This window comes from Vigna unguiculata, chromosome 3 (genome assembly GCF_004118075.2).
Source record: "Vigna unguiculata cultivar IT97K-499-35 chromosome 3, ASM411807v1, whole genome shotgun sequence".
NCBI lineage: Eukaryota > Viridiplantae > Streptophyta > Magnoliopsida > Fabales > Fabaceae > Vigna > Vigna unguiculata.
This window is the reverse complement of record NC_040281.1, coordinates 5,517,066-5,535,627: the sequence shown is the minus strand read 5'-3', so window position 1 is coordinate 5,535,627 and position 18,562 is coordinate 5,517,066. Positions and strand designations below refer to the sequence as shown.

Genomic DNA, 18,562 nt, shown 5'->3' with positions numbered 1-18,562 from the left:
ACTGTTTTAGTCCTAGCGATTACTGATTTTTAAGTCCAAAGGTCTAGTATTCTAAGAAAAATTGCATTAGGGACTTCAGCTTTTTTTTTTTTTTTTTTTTTCATTTCTGTAGTAAGACTTGAATCCAAACATGGGGCACGAGTCGCAGAATTGCTTTGCTTCCAAATACGAACACAAAGCACACGTGTTGACTAATACCCACCGTGCCGCTTGATTTATACATGAATTATTAAGCCAGAAGAAAAAATAATGATAATGTTTTCGTGCTTAGATCCATTGTATAGTAAAATGATTGCGAAAGTCTAATCATGTATCATTTATATTGTCAAAAACATTGATATTACGAACAATGTTATTGACTGGAAGAAACATGACAACCGTAAGAGACAGCTAAGGTTTAACATTGAGTTTAACCAACAGAGTCTTTATAATCATTATTAAGAAATATGAAAAATGTTAAATAATCGTAAATGAAATAAGCAGTCCAAAACGTCTACATCAATAACTTGGACGAGTGTCTTTTTCCCTAATTCAAACGAAAAGCCCACAAATAAGAATAACTGGGTGCAAGTCTCATCTATCCGCTTTCACCTTATGAGCTTTGTGAGATCACTGGAAAAATAGAAGCCACCGATTGGCTTGATTCAGAAAATAGATTTGTTGCTACGTAACAGCATCGCAGGCACTTGTTCACTAACTACACCACTAAAAGCCCTAGATCAACATCCCCGGCCATAACGGATAGAATACAAACTCATTTTCACAACATAACGGATATAATACAAATCGTTTTACTTTTATGGACACAAGTGAATTATACGGATACCCTGTCCCCTTTCAAGGCAAAAAAGTCAAAAACTTTGTGCGATATGACCGTGTATCAGAGAAGCTGCAATCAACAGACTCACCTTGCTTTTACCATCTTCAACATCAAAAGCACATGTAAGACACATCTGCTGATATATATATATATATATATATATATATATATATATATATATATATATATATATATATATATATATATATATATAAATTAAAATTGTACATGCAGTCTTCATTGTGCTAATTGGCCTTGGTATGGACCACGTGGACACAACAGGTAAGCTTCGTGATTGCGTTTAGTTATTATGTTTTCCATACTCGAATGGTGCCATCCACTGAAGAAGTTACCATGCAGTTTTCCTTTGGGTGATAACTAACACTCGTTACCTGACAGGAAATACATATGCATATATCATTCTCACATCCTTAAATAAGTAGTTAAATGGAAAAAAAAAATTATACACAAGGCTTTACACCTCTACAAGTAAAACGACAATTATATTATGAAACCCAAAAAATGCTATCTGCCCCAGCAGTAACAAGCAGATATTTTTGAAACAAAAATGAATCTCATACCACAGCATAAGGCAATGATGGCATTATCATCAGACTTGAAACTGACGATGATAATAAAATATAGCATAAGGAGCATTATTCAAAGCAATAATAAAGTTCCTGTAAATATTATCAGCGGCAAACCTATGTATTATTAAGAAAAACTGCTAGAGAAGTTCTGAGATAGAGAAACTTTGTTTAAGAACAAATTTACTATACTATTTGAACTACTATCAAGTGTTTATTATAAAATTTATCATACATACGGGCTTTCGCCAAAGAAAAAGAAGTGAGGAATCAATTAAATCATACTTAAGTAGCGTGATAAGTCATATATGGTTTACACGAAAACTCATTTATTAAACAACATTTCTTTAAAAGGGTCTCAAGCCAACAGTTTTCCTTCGTTGAGGCTTAAGGAGAAATTGAAAATTTGAAGCATCCATAATCATGAATCCTTTCAAATTAGGAATGAAGGGTCTAGAATGTTCTTTTAGTATCATACTTTCACAGTTTTCTTCCAGAAATAGTAAACTAGTGAGAAGAAATTACCACTGAGGTATGGGCCCTGAATCTTGAAACTACAGATGCATCTACGAGATCCCAGAAATAAATGTAGCCATCCTCAGACCCACCAGTTACATGAGCATCGGTATTGGTAAGGCAGCAATCCAATTTGTACGACTGAGAGTAGGTCAATAGAAATTATAAAAATTTCGAAGAAATGAACGGTAAAACCATTAGAAATACACTTTGAGAGTGAACAATTACAGCAACCAATTAATAACAACAACAAAAAAATGCAGATATGTGGACCTGGTATCAACCTGTATTGTTAAAACATGCCATGCACAACATTAATAGGAAATGATAAAATCAGATTTAGGCATCTGCAGACTAACCTTATTAGTGTGTCCTTTATATTCTTGTAACAATTCACCAGTGGACCTGTCACAAAAAAAATACTATGAAGCTTGCAAGAATAGAGACCAATAGTGACTTTTCCCAAAATGTCACAAACATACCTGTCCAAAAGACGCAAAGTAGAGTCTAAACAACCTGCTAGAATGCAATTACCATCATTTGACATTGATACACAGTTGACGGGTTGCCCCAAGTTATCGGAAATTTCTCTGGTGAGTAGAAAAGAGAACATCAGTAGAATTTCGTAGTGCAAATAAAATTTACGGCAGCAACAAAAGTGTCCAACAGCAGTGTATTGCGTATCCCATATACTTTATTTAAATAAAAGAATAAATAATGGTCTAGAAGTTATGCTGCAAGAAACCTGCCAATTCGAATGTCAAATGTCCGAACAGTTCCATCAACACTTCCCCCAATAATTTCAGTTTTTGTTAAACAAATAGACATGACACTATCTGCAAATGTGTCAATAATCTGCATATCAATGGCAACTCTATAAATAAGCCAGTAGAAAGAAATAGAGCAAAATGCATATAAATTAATAAGTCGACGAAATCCACCTGAATCGGCTCGGTGCTGTGAGATCTGCAGTCCCAAGCACGCAACAACTGATCATAGCCTGCTGAGACCACAACAGATGAATACTCATTGAATTTGACGCCATTTACCTGCAGATGAAAATATGAATCAAAAAATAAGGTTGAGTCAACATATATCCAGACTATTTTAACTCTCAGTGATCTTAATTTTTTTATTTTCATATTAAATTTTATGACTATGAAAATTAAAAATGGATGGAGTTTTACGAGAAATAAACATTAATTACAGTGGTTATTTTGTTCAAGTGTTGGCATAGGTCTGAACCGGTGCATACATTTATACCATGTGTAGATAAACTTTTGCATGGACACTGAACAGAAGAAAAAAAAAAGGAAAATTGAAATAAATCACTCCCGAAAGTCGAAAGTAACTCAAAGTTGAACAACTTGTGGAGAACCTAACAAAACAAAGCTTCTAAAAATAAAATTATGGATAACTAATTCTAACTTATGCTAAAGGTTTATTTCACTCTCCAATAATACATATGAAGAAACTTATCCATCAGAACCTAGTGTTATGTGCTAGAGTAAAAGACAGAGGCAACATTCAGACAAGTAATAGCAAAGGAAAAAGATACAACGAACTAAAGATAAATTGGTTCATGAATACCACCCTCCTTGGCTCCTATTCAAAGAGAAAACAACTGAAACTGAAAAAACAAATGGAAAAATAAACATGTCATTACAGAAGGAACGGAATGATACATACCTCACCATCATGGCCACGAAATTTCCTAATAACACGACCAGTTGCAACATCCCAATAAAATATTTGTCGATCTCCACCACAGGAACATAACTTGGAATTGTCCCTACAGTAACAACATGCAAATAATGTATTGTGAACTGGCGTTGAATGCAGTCACATTTCATGCAATTCAAAGTTCAAATTACGAAACCCTACAAATTCAGTGAGAAATCAAATGACATTCTGAATATACAGATATGATAACTGAAGAAATGCAATTGAGATAGAGAGAGAGAGAGAGGGTACGGTGTGACGTGGACATCGCGGACTTCACGGCCGTGGGATTTATAGGTCTTGATATGGATTCCACGGTGAGGATTCCAGAGGCGTATGGTACGGTCTTTGCCGCAACTCAGACAATAATTGCCGTCACCGTTGAACCTCGCGGCCAACACGGCACCCTCGTGACCTTTCAGCACGTTAACCTCTTTCCGCGGAAGATCTTCAACGCTCATCTCTTCTTCTTCACTTCTCGGGAGTGAAACCCCTTCTTCACCACCACCACCCTGCGTTACTTTACTCTCACTGTTCTCTGAACCTCTGCCCAATCTGAAAGCCCGTCTCTGGTTAGAGAAGGTTACAACTGGGCCAGCTTTTAAACGGACTAGGCCCAATATAGGCTTTCACCTCCTGTTACCCCTACAATTTCTTCACGCACCCGCTCAAATGTTCAAAATAACAATTTTATGAAACTGCCTTCTGGAATATATGTTCTGAAAATCTTTTAAAACAAGTTTTTTGAAAATTTTTAAATAAGATTTTCGGAAATTGATATTTTATTCTGGACTACCATTCAGAAGGTCTTTTTTTTTTTCATGAAAAAAAATGTAAATTAATAATACTTTATTTGTTTTTTTAGAATTTGTAACAGCCAATAAAAGTGAATTTATGGGACTGTTTAAAACGAAGACAGAAAATGTAGTTTGTTTTCTTTCCATATTCCACTGCATTCAGGGTGCAGTGCAGTTACAATCGTAGAAAGACCCTTTGTTTTCTTGAATTAACCATTGGAGTGACTTAGGTTCTATAAATAAAGAAAATAGTTTGAGAAGAAGGGAAGTGAAAGTGACGGAAGGCTTAGGTAAAATGGCTCTGAAATATGGAATGCTCTTGTTGATGGTCCTTGCATGCTTTTGTGCACATGGAACAGCAACGAGGGACAAGAACATGGTGAAGTGCTGGAGCAACCTTGTTGAGCTAAAATCATGTTCCAATGAGATCATGCATTTCTTCATCAATGGTGAAGCTGATATTGGACCTAACTGTTGCTGTGCCATTACTGTCATAACCCACAATTGCTGGCCCTCGATGCTCACTTCGTTGGGCTACACTTACCAGCAAGCTCTTGATATGCTTGCGTACTGTGAAGATGTTGCTCCAACTCCAGCTTTGTCACCTTCGCAACCAATCTATTAAATAACTATGTCAATCTTCACTGCAACCCTTTTCTGTATCTATCAATAAATTCACCTTCTTCCTCCAATTTCACACTTAATAGTTATGTCAGCTTATATTCCATGGTTATTATTGGGATACATAAACAACGTCTTCTTCTATGATTTTTGTTATGTTTATCATGGTTTTTATTAAAAAAAATTCTCGTTGCTTTACTGGGTAGTTTATATAATGGTGGATGTTTCATTATGTAAGAAAGAAAGGGGAAAGAAAATGAGAGAAAAGTGAAGTAACAGTAGAAGTGTGCAAGGAAGAAAATTTTATCCGCTTAGTGTACCTTGAATAGGCATCTAAATATCGGCAAAATATAACTCTCTCAAACACACATATTTTAACTAAATGTAAAAAATATATCTAAATCCATACTCATTTCTTTCTATCTATCAATTCCATTCCATGTTAAAAAAATTCATAGTAAAGATAAATATTTCTTCAGTGACATTCCTGCATATGATTGTCTCAAATCAATTCACTTCGAATAGTCAACTCTTTCAATGACACCACACTCAATTTTTAGAATATTAAGTGATTTAGAAAATGTACAAGAATTATATAAGTCATTTTACGCATGATTTATATACTCGTGTATCAATCGAGAGGGTTTATATATATATATATATATATATATATATATATATATATATATATATATATATATATATATTTTGTTTGAAAAAAAAAAAAAAACTCTAACATCACCAAATGACATCAATATAATTTCAATCTAATATCACACTATAGTCATTCATACATATCTAACCTAGAATTCAAGAACCAAATACATCATTATCATTAGAGACCTAAATTCGAAAACAATCTTAATTCATGCAAGCAAAACAAAAATAAAAACCATAAAATTAAGAAGAAAAGAAAAATTTATTATAATAAAACAGTTATTAAATAACTAGAATATATTTAGAATAATTATTTTTTATTCAAACGTATGATTATTTGTTGATGTTGTTTTAGTAAACTAATATTATTTCTCATTCTAAGAGTTTCCTCAACTAATGTCAAGATGTTATTAGTTGACCGGAAAATTTTTCAGTCAACACTAGCTTAGATTTTTTTTTTTTCTATTTTAATTCCAATTGAGAGAATTTTTCAGCTAATATTGATCATGAAAAAAAAAATGCTCATCTAAGGGCATAAAAAAACTATCTCATCCTAAATATTAATGAACTTTGTCAAAAAAACATCAATAAGGATTAACTAAAAAATTATTTATATTGAAATATTTAAATTATTTGCAATGACATAATACTTAAATATATTTGAAGAGTTTCCGACAATTGAAATATTTTATTCCAACTAAAAGATTAAATATTAGTAAATTTGCATTGTTAAAGAATGGTATGTAGCTTGTAACTATTATGCTGATGAAATATGTAAATAATTTGTATTGTGTTTTTGAAAAATAAATGCAGCTAATTTTAGTATTTGAATAATTTAGTTCTATACTTTTAAATTTAAAGATACAAGATAAAATATGTACACCAGATATTGAATCACTTTGTATATTGTTACTAATTTTGTAAAAAGGAAAATATTGGTCACGAAACTGTGAGGCTAATATTATGAAATTATTATACATCGAATGGCCAATTTTGATTCTTTATTTTTCACAAAAGTGAAACTCTTAGTCTGCCATTGATGAAGATAACAAAGGAACATAATATAAATTGGAAACCCAAACAAAGTAATTTTATTGAAGAGAGGATGTTCTGGTACAAGGCCAATCTTAACTTTTCTTAAGATACCAAAGCCAATGTTAATTATTCTTAAGATACCGAAACAAATCTTCAGTGCCACACATTTAGGGTGACACACTTGCACATGTTCTTCTACAAACTTGAGAAAGAGTTGGCCACATCAATCACAAAGCGATATTTCACATCACCTTTGCCAAGCCTTTCCATGGCAGTGTTGATTTGGTCCATCTTAATCAGCTCAATATCTGCAGTTATGTTGTGCTTTCCGCAGAAATCAAGCATTTCCTGTGTTTCCTTGATCCCTCCAAAGTTGCTCCCCCCTACAAGCTTCCTTCCTACATGCACATGTTACGTAACAAAACATTTCTTGCATTAGTCAAATCCATGTACTATTCTTTACTACGAAGGTGACCCTGCTCAAATTTTGGAAAATGTTGAATCTACAGTGAAATAGAAAACTCCCTCGTCCATTCAGCTTCTTGAGAAAGCTTTATAACTTGTGCCCAAATCAGGTTCTTTTCTCCTGGGGCAATTACTTGCAAATAACATACAGAAACTACATAATACCAGTTTGGAGACTATTGATGGCTCACCTAAAGCTAATTGGAAGATAGGCACTTCAAGAGGCTTGTTAGGCAACCCTACAGTAACTAGCTTCCCATTCAGCTTCAGCAGACCAAGCAGTGGTGTCAGGGAATGAACAGCAGAAATTGTGTCTATGATATAGTCCATGGTTCCAATAGCAGCCTGCTTAGAGTCCCGGCAAGTTAACAAACACATCATGAGAAATTGCATGACCAGTCAATCCATTGTTCTACTAATGAATATTATCATGGAGCAGCAGACTAAAAGGTTCGTTTATATACTCTAAAGTGCTTGAATAGTGGATATCTAGTTCACTTGTTGTTGAGACACACTTCATGGTTAATATTGACAATAGCTGCAATGTCACTCAGAATATTTGTTGGACTCACATACTATATTTTCTATCCATAGGGTAATGATAGTCTCAAATCACTCAATTCCACACTTTTTTCACCTTTCTATTTGATAATAGCTTTTGAATATGGCAATTATTATAACCTAATTTTTAAACAAAACAAAAAAACTATCATTACAAATGAGAAAAATATATCAAAGAATTAAGCATAAATTAGTAGCTACCCGAGACGCCCAACAGTAGCATAAGAATATTGCTAAATTACTACGGAACTGTATTATGATTATGAAGATCCAGTAAATCCATCATAACCAGAACCCAGATGAAAAGTCTTCCTTTGAATGCTTTTTCAGTCCTGTATCTCAGTTACCTTCATTTTTGCAGGGTCTGAGGAAACAACGAAAGAATCAGCCCCAAGTTTGTCAACTGCCTCAGCTTCCTTGTGCGGAGATCCACTAATGACAGTAACTTTCAGCCCAAACGCCTTACCAATTTTGATTGCAACATGGCCTAACCCACCTAGCCCTGCCACTCCCAAATGTTTGCCAGGCTCTGTCATCCCATAATATATCATAGGGCTATACACAGTTATCCCCGCACACAGCAGTGGAGCACCAGCATCAAGGGGTAAGTTTTCAGGAAATCGGAGAACATAACGCTGGTTAACGACCACAATGTTAGAATAACCACCTTGGGTTCGTGTCCCATCATAATAAGGAGAGTTATAGGTAAAGACAGGGCGGGGACAGTAATTCTCTAAATCCTGTTGGCAGCATTCACATTCCTTGCAAGACTCCACTATCACACCAACTCCCACTTTATCACCAGCTTTAAAATATTTCACATTACTTCCAACTTTTGTCACAACACCAACAATTTCATGCCTGAAAATAAAAAAATACTAAAAAGTCAATGGAAGGTGATCTCAGACGTTCTGATTTTACCTATCGCTATCTGCAAGGTTGGCAATTGCACAAACACGTGCAAGCCTTAAATACTACATCCAACTCAGAAAGAAAAACCTAGAAAGGAATAAAGACAATTAATTTACTTAGATATATATGACAAAAGAACATTACATCATTAAAACCAAAAACTGCAGTAGGGTCAGTTTGATTCTCTTCTCACATTCTGATTTTAAAAACTGTTTTCTAAAGCAATTTCACAGAGCTCAGCAACCAATTTCTCATTCAAAATAAATTTGTTTTTAAAATTATTTACAAACGTCATAACCAAATAAACAATTAGAAGATATATTTCATCTTCTTCACTCTCCATCTTACATAACCTTCTTTCAATATCACAGGCTGTTCAAAAACCTTATTTAATCTTAATCCCATTTCAAAAACGTTAAAGATTTTGTAATTAGAAATAGAAATCAAACACACCCTTAAATTTTAGCAATCATTCATGTTATGTTAGGATTTAAGCATAATAGCTCTATAATTGGGAGAACTTCTAGATTCAAGTATAATATAAAATAATTCTAACCATTGCTGCTGGCATAGTTTCCTCACATGGTCAAGTTACTCTGTACACTGATCACACCAAAATTATGTAACACATGCCAGATGTAAAATGAGATGAATATAATATACAGTCCATAAAGCAAAACGCGCGTTTTGGATTAGGCGCTTATTTTACTAAAGGTTCAGTTTTTCCTATTATTAAGTCAACCAACAACAATTGAGATCGAAATTGGAAGCCCCAACTGTGCTCGATTGAAGAATGGACAAAAGCGTGGTTTTTCTTTTAAGTGTCCCATCGCATTCAAACTCAATTATGAGAGATGACATATTATATAGTTTATATTACGATAATCAATCAAATCTATGTTTGGGGATAAATAATTACACTGAGGAAAGGGGATTATTTAATTAAAAAGGGAAACGATTGCAGATGAAAGAAGGGTACCCTGGAACGACAGGGTAAGTGGTGAAACCCCAGTCGTTTTTGACAGTGTGAAGATCAGAATGGCAAACCCCACAAAACAGAATCTGGACGGTGACGTCGTCAACGCCGTTTTCCCTGCAATAATAAGGTCAAATGAGGATGGGATTGATCTGAACCAGCATTGATCTCCCTGAGAAATGGAGAAAAACGTTAAACAAAAAGTGAAAAAAAAAAAAAAAACCTTCTGGAAAAATGAAATGGCGAAAGGGTCCCAGAAGTGTCTGTAGCAGCCCAACCAAAAGCTTTGTGAGGAAGTTCAGTTTGTGGAGATTTTGCAGATTCTGCCATTTGTTCTTTTTTTGTTTTCTTCTCTTCTCAATCAAGCTCTTCTCGACCCTCTTCTTTACTTCTTTATTCTTGGACCCTCTTCGCAGTGATATGACACAGTGCAGTAACACAGTCTCTGTATATATATATATACAGGAAAACAAATTCATTCTTGAAAAAAGAAAATCTACTATTCAATTTATCGTGATATATTATTATCGAATTATTTTATTATATTTTTGTAATAGCAATTAATAATCTGATCAAAATAATAACTTCAACGTTTTTTCTAGTGTTAACAAGTTTTTTTATGGGCAAGTTGACGTACAAATACTTAAAGAGGATTAATTTTAACTTTTATACTAATATTTTTTTTAAAATTTATCAAAATTTCTAATTAGTTCAAAGATGCAAAAAATGATACGAATTAAAGTTTAAAAAATTGTTTTAATTTTATTTTTTAACCTAATATTTTTAAAAATAATATGTATTTATTGTTTAGACAATTCTTTTACACTAGGGTAAAAAATCATCATCTTTAAAAATACTTCACAAAAACAATATTAATTCGTTTGTTTTAAGAGATGAAAACGTGAGTGGAAAAATTTAAAAATAAAATTTGCTAATATTTGTGACGATGTAATAGATAAAAAAATAATATTTTAATGAATAAAATTATTAAATTAATATTTATTTTATAATTATAATTAATATAAAATTAATTGTAATTATTATAATAAAAGTAAGTATTAGTGTAATTATTATTATTTATAGTCCAAAAAGTTTAATAATAATAATAATTAATATTAATTTTTTCGATACTTTTAATTTCACAATTAATACTATTATTATTAAAATTTAAAACAAAAGGAATGAACATCTAGGTAAAAGTCTATGTACATAGCCATCATTCTTCTTTTTATCTCTTCATTTATACAAGGATTAAATTTTTTTTCTCCTTAAATTTATATGTGTAAATCACCTTAATCCCTACTAGCAAACGGTTTTGTCCATTCTCATTCGTCCTGTTCGATATTATGAAACGGTAAATATTTAATGATATTTTGATAATTTTGTAAAATGAGGTGACATTTTTATAAATGATTCTAGAATATTAAAAATGATAAAATGGAAAATCACTTAAAATATTATACCTAAAGTTAAAAAAAAAAATTATCAAAATTTAGTAGTCAAAAATCATTTTTTTATATTTAAAACATAAAAATTGAACAATTATAATATTATAAAGGACGAAAATGAAAGATAAAAGAGATTCTTTTATACCAAAATTAGATTAAGTCATTAATAAATAAATAAACAATAATAATAATAATAATTTCAAATGAAACATTATAAAAAGAGCACATAACACATTATAAAAAGAGGCACATAAGATGGTTTTCAAAACGGTAAAGACACCAAAGTTGGGAATTAGAGAAAGAGACTTGAGATCTTGTGTGTCCAATAAATATATATATATATATATATATATATATATATATATATATATATATATATATATATATATATATATGCAATTTTTTTTTAATTTAGTATAAGTTGTTATTTAACTGTTCATTCATGCTATAATTAGATCTTGTGTATCAAATTTAATAAAAACGAATGTAGGCTAATATAGCATTGTAGCAATATTTTTAGTTTAATGATCAAAGCTTTTATAAGTAAGTTTGTCCTATTGAATTAAAGACAAGACGTGTGAAATTACGATTCAATTAATAGACTATATTTTCCAAATAAGGAAACCATTGACTATTCTTTTATGATAAATGTGGAGTATGGTTTAATTTAGTTTTGACAATGCACCATTGCATTTTTTCACTTTAAGATAATTTGATTATCACTTTCAGTTACAAAATTATGTTGCCTCGTGATAAATTAGTGATTATAGTAGGAGAGTTAATTGTGTTTTGTCTTGATTTTTTTTTTCATTTATAATTAAGTATTGTTATCAGAATTTGGATTCTTTGCTGATATTTGTGTTTTGTGTCTCTACTATATCTTCATAATATACTGATTATCATTAATTTTGACATTTTACATTTTAAAACATATTAAAAAGATATTTAAAACATAAAGTATTTTTAATGTTCAGCAGAAGACAACATAAAAAAAAACAATAAAGAATCTTCACTCGTTATTATCAATCTTTTGTGTTGAGTTTATTCGCACGGATGTGTCTTAATATATAAGTATATAATATAATTTGTTTTAAATTGTTATAAATCAAAAAGTTGATAAGTCTTTTTATTTATATTTTGATCGATTATGATAATTTAAGTTGATGATAAATAAATAGATTAAATTGATGGTAGTATGGAATAGTGAGAATTGACCAAAGAAATAGTGGATTCATGGTTTTGACTAAGGATGGCAAAAATACATGTGTCCGTAGATATCCGCAAATAAAATTCGTGACGGATAGTTACTACTCGCGGATATTTATTACCCGCGGGTAGTGGGTATTTTAATACCCACTTATAAACGGGTCGGGTACGAGTATCATATTATCCGTACCCACAGGTACCCGTTATTTGCAAAAAATTAAAATTAAAATTTAATTTATATTTTATTAAGTTAAATTTAATTAAAATTAGAAGTAATAGTATATTTTATTATGTCAAATTTAATTATAATTATAATTATAATTTATTTTAATTTATATTTTATTTTTATAATTTTATATTAAAAAAATTATAAAATACATATTTTTTAAATATTTACGGGTATCGGGTATCCACGAGTACCCACGGAATTTAAAAATATTCGCGGATATTTTTTAAGCGGATACCCGGCGGGTAAACAGGTGGGTAACGGGCGGATTTTTTTTTTGCGGGTCGGGTTGCGGGTAGGCACTATCCGTATCCGACCCGACCCGTTATCATCCCTAATTTTGACCGGTTGTATATGTTGATTTGGTTAGGAATTTAAAATGTTGATGTAATGTAAATAGAATGCAATGTTAATTCTTAAAGATGTAAACGTAAATAAGATAATTCTTATCAAACTTTATGCAATGTTAATTTCAAAACTTTTAGGTCCCATTGTTTAAAAATGTTTAGTTTGTTGCATATTGAATAAGAGTTCTCCATTTGAATTCGTTTCGAAAGTAAAGCATATTAATTGATTTTATCTTGTGAGAAATAAATTGATTTTATCTTGTTGGACGTTGATTTGAGTTGAAAAGGGTGTAATTAAGAGTTTTAAGTTATACATGGCCTTAAATTTTTACCACTATAGAAGTAGTTTAATCATTGTTGGAATAGTGGTATGATAGAAATATTTATTTATTGAAGATAACGCTTGTTTGAAAAAATACTATTTATTGAAGAATACATAAATCGCATTTGAAAACATAAGTGTTGTCTATAAAAGCATTTATAGATAGCACTTTCTATAAAAAGTGTTGTTGTTTATAAGGTGTCATTAGATAGTGCTTTTTTACAAACGTTCTCTATTAATAGATATCGCTCCAATAGATAGCGCCTGAAAAGTGCTATCTATTATAAAAAAAAGCGTTGTTTATTGACAATTTTGGCGTAGTAAAAATTATGTATTACGTTAACGTCTTCAAAGAGAATTTTGAACACGAATTTCACAAGTTAATTTTTTCAAAAGTAAAATAATATTGACTTGAGAATCTAATATGATTAATGTTTTGTTGAACATTTTGTACGTATTTAATCATTTTGATTATCTAAAATGTATATGTTACAATGAAAATAGTAAATGTTCGGAATTATTTTTGTCTTTATTGCACAAGTGTATCATATGAATTTTTTGTCAAGCAAAATTATTGTTAGTAAAGTGAAATAAAGAGTGAGAGTTGAGTTATTTTCGACTCTAGTTTTGATTAAACGAGATAATAGTTACATGAGAAAAATTAAAATTGGTCTTAGGTTAATTTTTGCTCTAATAATGAATTATCAAACAACAATAAAGCAAAAAACCATCATGTTCTCAGTTTTATTTTCACTTAAACGGACAAAAGGAAAACTTCTTTGGTTTAAATATATTTTATTTAATTACATGAGTATGAGCATTGTAAAAATGGTTTAAATATTATTTATTAATCATCAACAATAATTACAAAAAAATTAAAAAGACCATCAAAAAAAATTATTTAAAAAATGAAATGTTGAATATAAAGTTAAAATAATAATCTATCAAATGAACCTCACGGCTATCTTCTCATTCCATTTTTTTTTTCATTAAAAATATTTTTCTATAAATCATCACAAATTACCTAAACCAAATAAGTTTAGCATGGAATAAATACAGAGATATTAAATGATATAAATGAATGGTGAGAAATGATAGATGTCAACGAACTATCCAGAATCATAAAGAGTTCAATAAATTGTGACCCATAAACATTGAATGCATTGAAATATCCAACAGAATTTGAAAAGAAAGATGCAAATGTAGTTGAAACTATAAGTGTCGGCTTGAACAATAATAGCCTTCACCGATCACCTCTCGATATTGAGTAACGATATTTTAATTTGATAATTAGTTTTTACAAGATGATGTATTATTTTTTAAGTAATTTTTAAATATTAAAAATGAAAAAAAAAAATTACTAAAAAAATAACGTTTAAAATTATAACAAAAAATTGTTAAAATTTAATAGTCAAAAAATTACTTTCAATCGATATTATCCCGTCCCATTCCTTCCGCCACTGTTTGGCAGACAAGTTCAGGTGTAGTTCAGGTGTGACATTAATTCCATCAACCTAACAATGTTTTGCGAAAATAGTTAACGATTAATACAAATTCGGCTAAAGGATTTGAGTGACTTAAAAAAGAAATTTAGGAATAAAGTTTTTTATTTAAAATTTATTTTCATGTAGAACTATTATTAAATTGTTATTTTTTATATAAAATTATTTATTAAATTGTTAAAATTAATTAATTTTAATAGATAATTTATTTATGTTTTTATATATTTTTAATCATTATCATTAGTTTGAAAATCTAACTTATTTTCACTATTTTTCATCTTTTATTGTTGTTTTTACCTGTATTTATATTGTCATTAGCTTGTTTATTCAAGGACCACTTGCTTATATTTATTAATTCATTTTTTATTTATTTATACAAATTTATTCGTAGCACTTTTTTGTGGTGTAATTAAAGTCTAAACTTTTTTTTTTCTGGAATCTTTTAATAGGCTCATTCAAATTCTTTAGATATCTATATATTTTATATGAAATAAAAGTTTATAATATACAAAATAGTGCTAAAAATAATAAGAATATAAAAAATGAGTTAAAATAATAAAATTTGATTCTGGTTGTCAATAAAATAAACTCAATCATAAACTTGGAGTATCTTTAAGTCTCAACTCTCTTTTGCTAAGTCTCAACTTTTTCATAAACATGCAGAGTTTATTTTGAGATTAATTATTAATGAAAAATTAAAAAAATATTGTTCTTCTCAGTTAAATCCATAAACCATAATCTCTAACAAAACCAGACAAAATAAATACATTTCTAATCTTAATACAAATTCATTAGATAGGATAAAAAACAACATTAACACAAATAGAAAGAAAAACACAACAACCACGAATGAGAATAAAAATATTGGTACACATGGATACCATGAGATTCAAAGAATGAAATATGTCAAACCCTCAAAAGAATAACTCTAAAATAGAAGAAAACAAGGAGAGACAATAAGTGGAATCAATGTATAAGAAGCCATAGAGAGATAAAAGAAAAAAATAAAATCATAATTGAAGTCTGTGAGAAATAAAGGAAGAAAATATAATAAAACTTGAGGTCACATAAAAATAAAAGAAGAAAATAAAATCAAAATTGAAATCACCTATAGATAAAAGAAAAAAAATATATAATAAAAATTGAAGTCGCATGTAGATAAAGTTACAAAATATAATAAAAAATAATTATAAGAGAATGATTAGCATACATTAATAATCATTTAATTAAATTTTATTCTCAAATATAAATTTATAATTAATTAATAGAGATATATTAGTATAAAAAAAATTGAAGCATTTTTTTAAACACAATTTTATAATTAATTTAATATTGAAATATTAGTACTAACAAAAAAATGAGGTCTTTATTTTTTGGAGGTCTAAAATGAATGTTTCACCTGCTTTACCTTTGAATTGGCTTTGGTTAATAGTATTTTTGTTCATAACGATTTAATGCTTTTATTTAATTATTATTTTGGTCCTATATTTTGAACTTTTATATGTTTTTGTTTAATAAAGTCTAATTATATGTTAAATTCATTCTATGCGGTTAATTCTATTAAATTAGAATTAACACCATTTAAAAGGGTGACCATAATTACTCTAATAAAATGTTTAATTATTTTTTACCTTTGTGAGTTCTAGTAATTTATTTGCTGAGTGAGCTATTCTAATTGCTGAGTGAGTGCAGCTTCAATCACTATACGTTGAGCGAATGCACTAGAATCTAGTAGTAAATTTTTATGCTCAATTTTTGTGTGTTATGGCAAATTTGAATTGTTGCTTGGGAAATTATTGGTATATGAGATTGAATGGGATTGGATATATGAGGATGAGTTGAGATTTGTTGATGCTAATTCAAGGAGGATTAGTATTGATTTATAATAGTGTATGCATTAGTATATGGATTGAGTTGAGAGTTATCTTGACGCTCATCAAATTTTCAAGTAGAGAAGGATGAAGTATGTGGTGAGAGGAGCAGGAGGTCCTAGTATAGGGGTTTTACCTTGGTCCAAGGCGTTTAACGAACAAATTGTGGTAGGGTGAAACTCATTGGCAATGGCTCTACAGAATAGTAGAAGCTACTACAAGTGCACAACTTGCTAGGATCTAATATCAATGCATGTATCCAGATAATTGAGTCTTGTTTGAGTCACTATATATGTGGTATGTTTGTCTTTACCAACGTTTTGTAGGATTGATTAAGTATATGAAGTCAATTTTATTTCTATCAGTGCATGTGATGAGAGGAGCACAAGGTCCTAATCTAAGGGCTTTACCTTGGCCAAAGGCGTTTAACAGATAAACCTTGTGTGGTAGGGTGAAATCCATTGACAATGACTTTACAGAGCAGTAGAGGCCTACTACAAGTGCACAACTTGCCATGATCTAATATTAATGCATAAAACCATATCATTGAGTCTTGTTTGAGTCATTATATGAGGTATGTCTGTCTTTACCAATGATTTGTATGATTGATTAAGTATGTGATGTAAATTTTATTTCTATCATATGAAGAACTATTTTTGCACATCAACTTACCTTTCTTATGTGTTTCAGTCTTGTATTGTTTGTCTTTCTTTTGGAACGATCACATGTGGGAGTGATGAGATAAAATTTAGTTGAGAATTTTAATCCATTGGGCTTGAGCTGCAAAAGCCAAAACATTTTTAGCACATTTGAGCTTGAACCACACAAGCCTAAACAACTTTTTGTTCATTAGGCTTGAGCCATAAAAGCCACAACATCTTTTAGTTCTTTGGGCTTAAGCCCTAAAAGCCCAACATCACACAATCAAGTTTTAAAAGAGTTATCCAACTGTGTGACTTATTGGCAAGTGCACCAAGTCAATTGTAGAATAGCCGAATGAAGGTTATCATATCCACATCGATTTAGCAAGTGTATTGATAGCTTAGTTTTTAGATTTTTGGATTTATTTTAATAAAGAATACATGTAAATATAGATAGTAGTAACTACATAGATTGAGTGGATTAGGAACTATGATTTGATTTGATTTCATTGTCTTCTACTACATCACTACCATCTTGTTTACTACTTAATATGTAAATCATTCAATGTTCTGGGAGTACTCTTTCTATGTAGAATTAGACTCATTCTTGCATCCTAGAATCTAAGGACTAAACCTAGTGCGATTCCTTCAATCCTAGTTGAATGAATCCTTACTTTAATGTGCAAGACTCTTTCATCCAGCACATCCTCTAGTATCCAATGAAGCATCTAGTACATATTTGGTGATTTGATTGGACTCCGGTTTAAGACCATTTTTTCAACTCAATCCGAACCACTTAAATAGATGATTTGTCAATTCATCGTTAAACATAAATCAAACTAATAACCATTGAATGAAAACATAGATAAATACTCAAAAGGTAAAAATATATAGAATCAGAATTAAATACATCAAAAATGAATACGAAAATTCAACTACTCATATAATATTATAATACACTCGAGCAACATCTAGACACATATTTTACATTAAAAATATCTCTATTGTGCCTTAAAGATCTTTTTATACCCTACTGCTACATTTTTAATTCTTCACTCAATACTATATTTTAATTAATTTTATCTTTTTAATTAATTATGAGAGTTTTTAAATATATGTTATTATAAGATTGGCAACTTTACCTGCATTTCTTAGAATATAACTACAGTAAGTTGAAGGTGTGATTTTTCTTGATTTTTGCAATTTTATGTATCGCTTTTTGAAAAATTTTGATATTTTTTTATTCTTTTTTTTCTGTCATTACATCCAAACGCAACATTAAAAAATTAAATTTAAGAAATAGTCCTTTACATATAAATATAAATTTGTT

At 30.1% G+C, this 18,562-nt stretch overlaps 2 protein-coding genes across 2 annotated transcripts; both read right to left on the bottom strand.

The window, feature by feature from the left end:
* Positions 1 to 449: 449 nt before the first annotated feature.
* On the bottom strand, positions 450 to 4,205 carry LOC114176154 (WD repeat domain-containing protein 83). Its single transcript, XM_028061094.1, has 8 exons — positions 3,898 to 4,205; positions 3,613 to 3,715; positions 2,865 to 2,972; positions 2,669 to 2,778; positions 2,406 to 2,513; positions 2,283 to 2,328; positions 1,933 to 2,064; positions 450 to 1,212 (listed from the first exon to the last, which is right to left on the bottom strand). Exons 1-8 carry the CDS (start codon positions 4,104 to 4,106, stop codon positions 1,129 to 1,131), a joined length of 900 nt encoding a protein of 299 aa, XP_027916895.1. The 5' UTR covers positions 4,107 to 4,205; the 3' UTR covers positions 450 to 1,128.
* Positions 4,206 to 6,784: 2,579 nt separating this feature from the next.
* LOC114179917 (probable mannitol dehydrogenase) lies at positions 6,785 to 10,105 on the bottom strand. The gene is made up of 5 exons (XM_028066421.1): positions 9,893 to 10,105; positions 9,673 to 9,786; positions 8,129 to 8,642; positions 7,412 to 7,565; positions 6,785 to 7,153 (listed from the first exon to the last, which is right to left on the bottom strand). The coding sequence occupies exons 1-5, from the start codon at positions 9,997 to 9,999 to the stop codon at positions 6,951 to 6,953; spliced, it is 1,092 nt and encodes a 363-aa protein (XP_027922222.1). The 5' UTR covers positions 10,000 to 10,105; the 3' UTR covers positions 6,785 to 6,950.
* Between the last annotated feature and the right edge of the window lie 8,457 nt (positions 10,106 to 18,562).

Excerpts from the sequence above, each read along its gene's own strand:
- LOC114176154 (XM_028061094.1), bottom strand. The coding sequence starts at position 4,106 with ATGAGCGTTGAAGATCTTCCGCGGAAAGAGGTTAACGTGCTGAAAGGT. Across the intron at positions 2,779-2,864 it reads ACAGCACCGAGCCGATTCAG|ATTATTGACACATTTGCAGA; the intron begins GTGGATTTCGTC and ends ATTGATATGCAG. Across the intron at positions 2,514-2,668 it reads TTTGACATTCGAATTGGCAG|AGAAATTTCCGATAACTTGG; the intron begins GTTTCTTGCAGC and ends TCTACTCACCAG.
- LOC114179917 (XM_028066421.1), bottom strand. The coding sequence starts at position 9,999 with ATGGCAGAATCTGCAAAATCTCCACAAACTGAACTTCCTCACAAAGCT. Across the intron at positions 9,787-9,892 it reads CCATTTCATTTTTCCAGAAG|GGAAAACGGCGTTGACGACG; the intron begins GTTTTTTTTTTT and ends TTATTATTGCAG. Across the intron at positions 8,643-9,672 it reads ACTTACCCTGTCGTTCCAGG|GCATGAAATTGTTGGTGTTG; the intron begins GTACCCTTCTTT and ends TTTTATTTTCAG.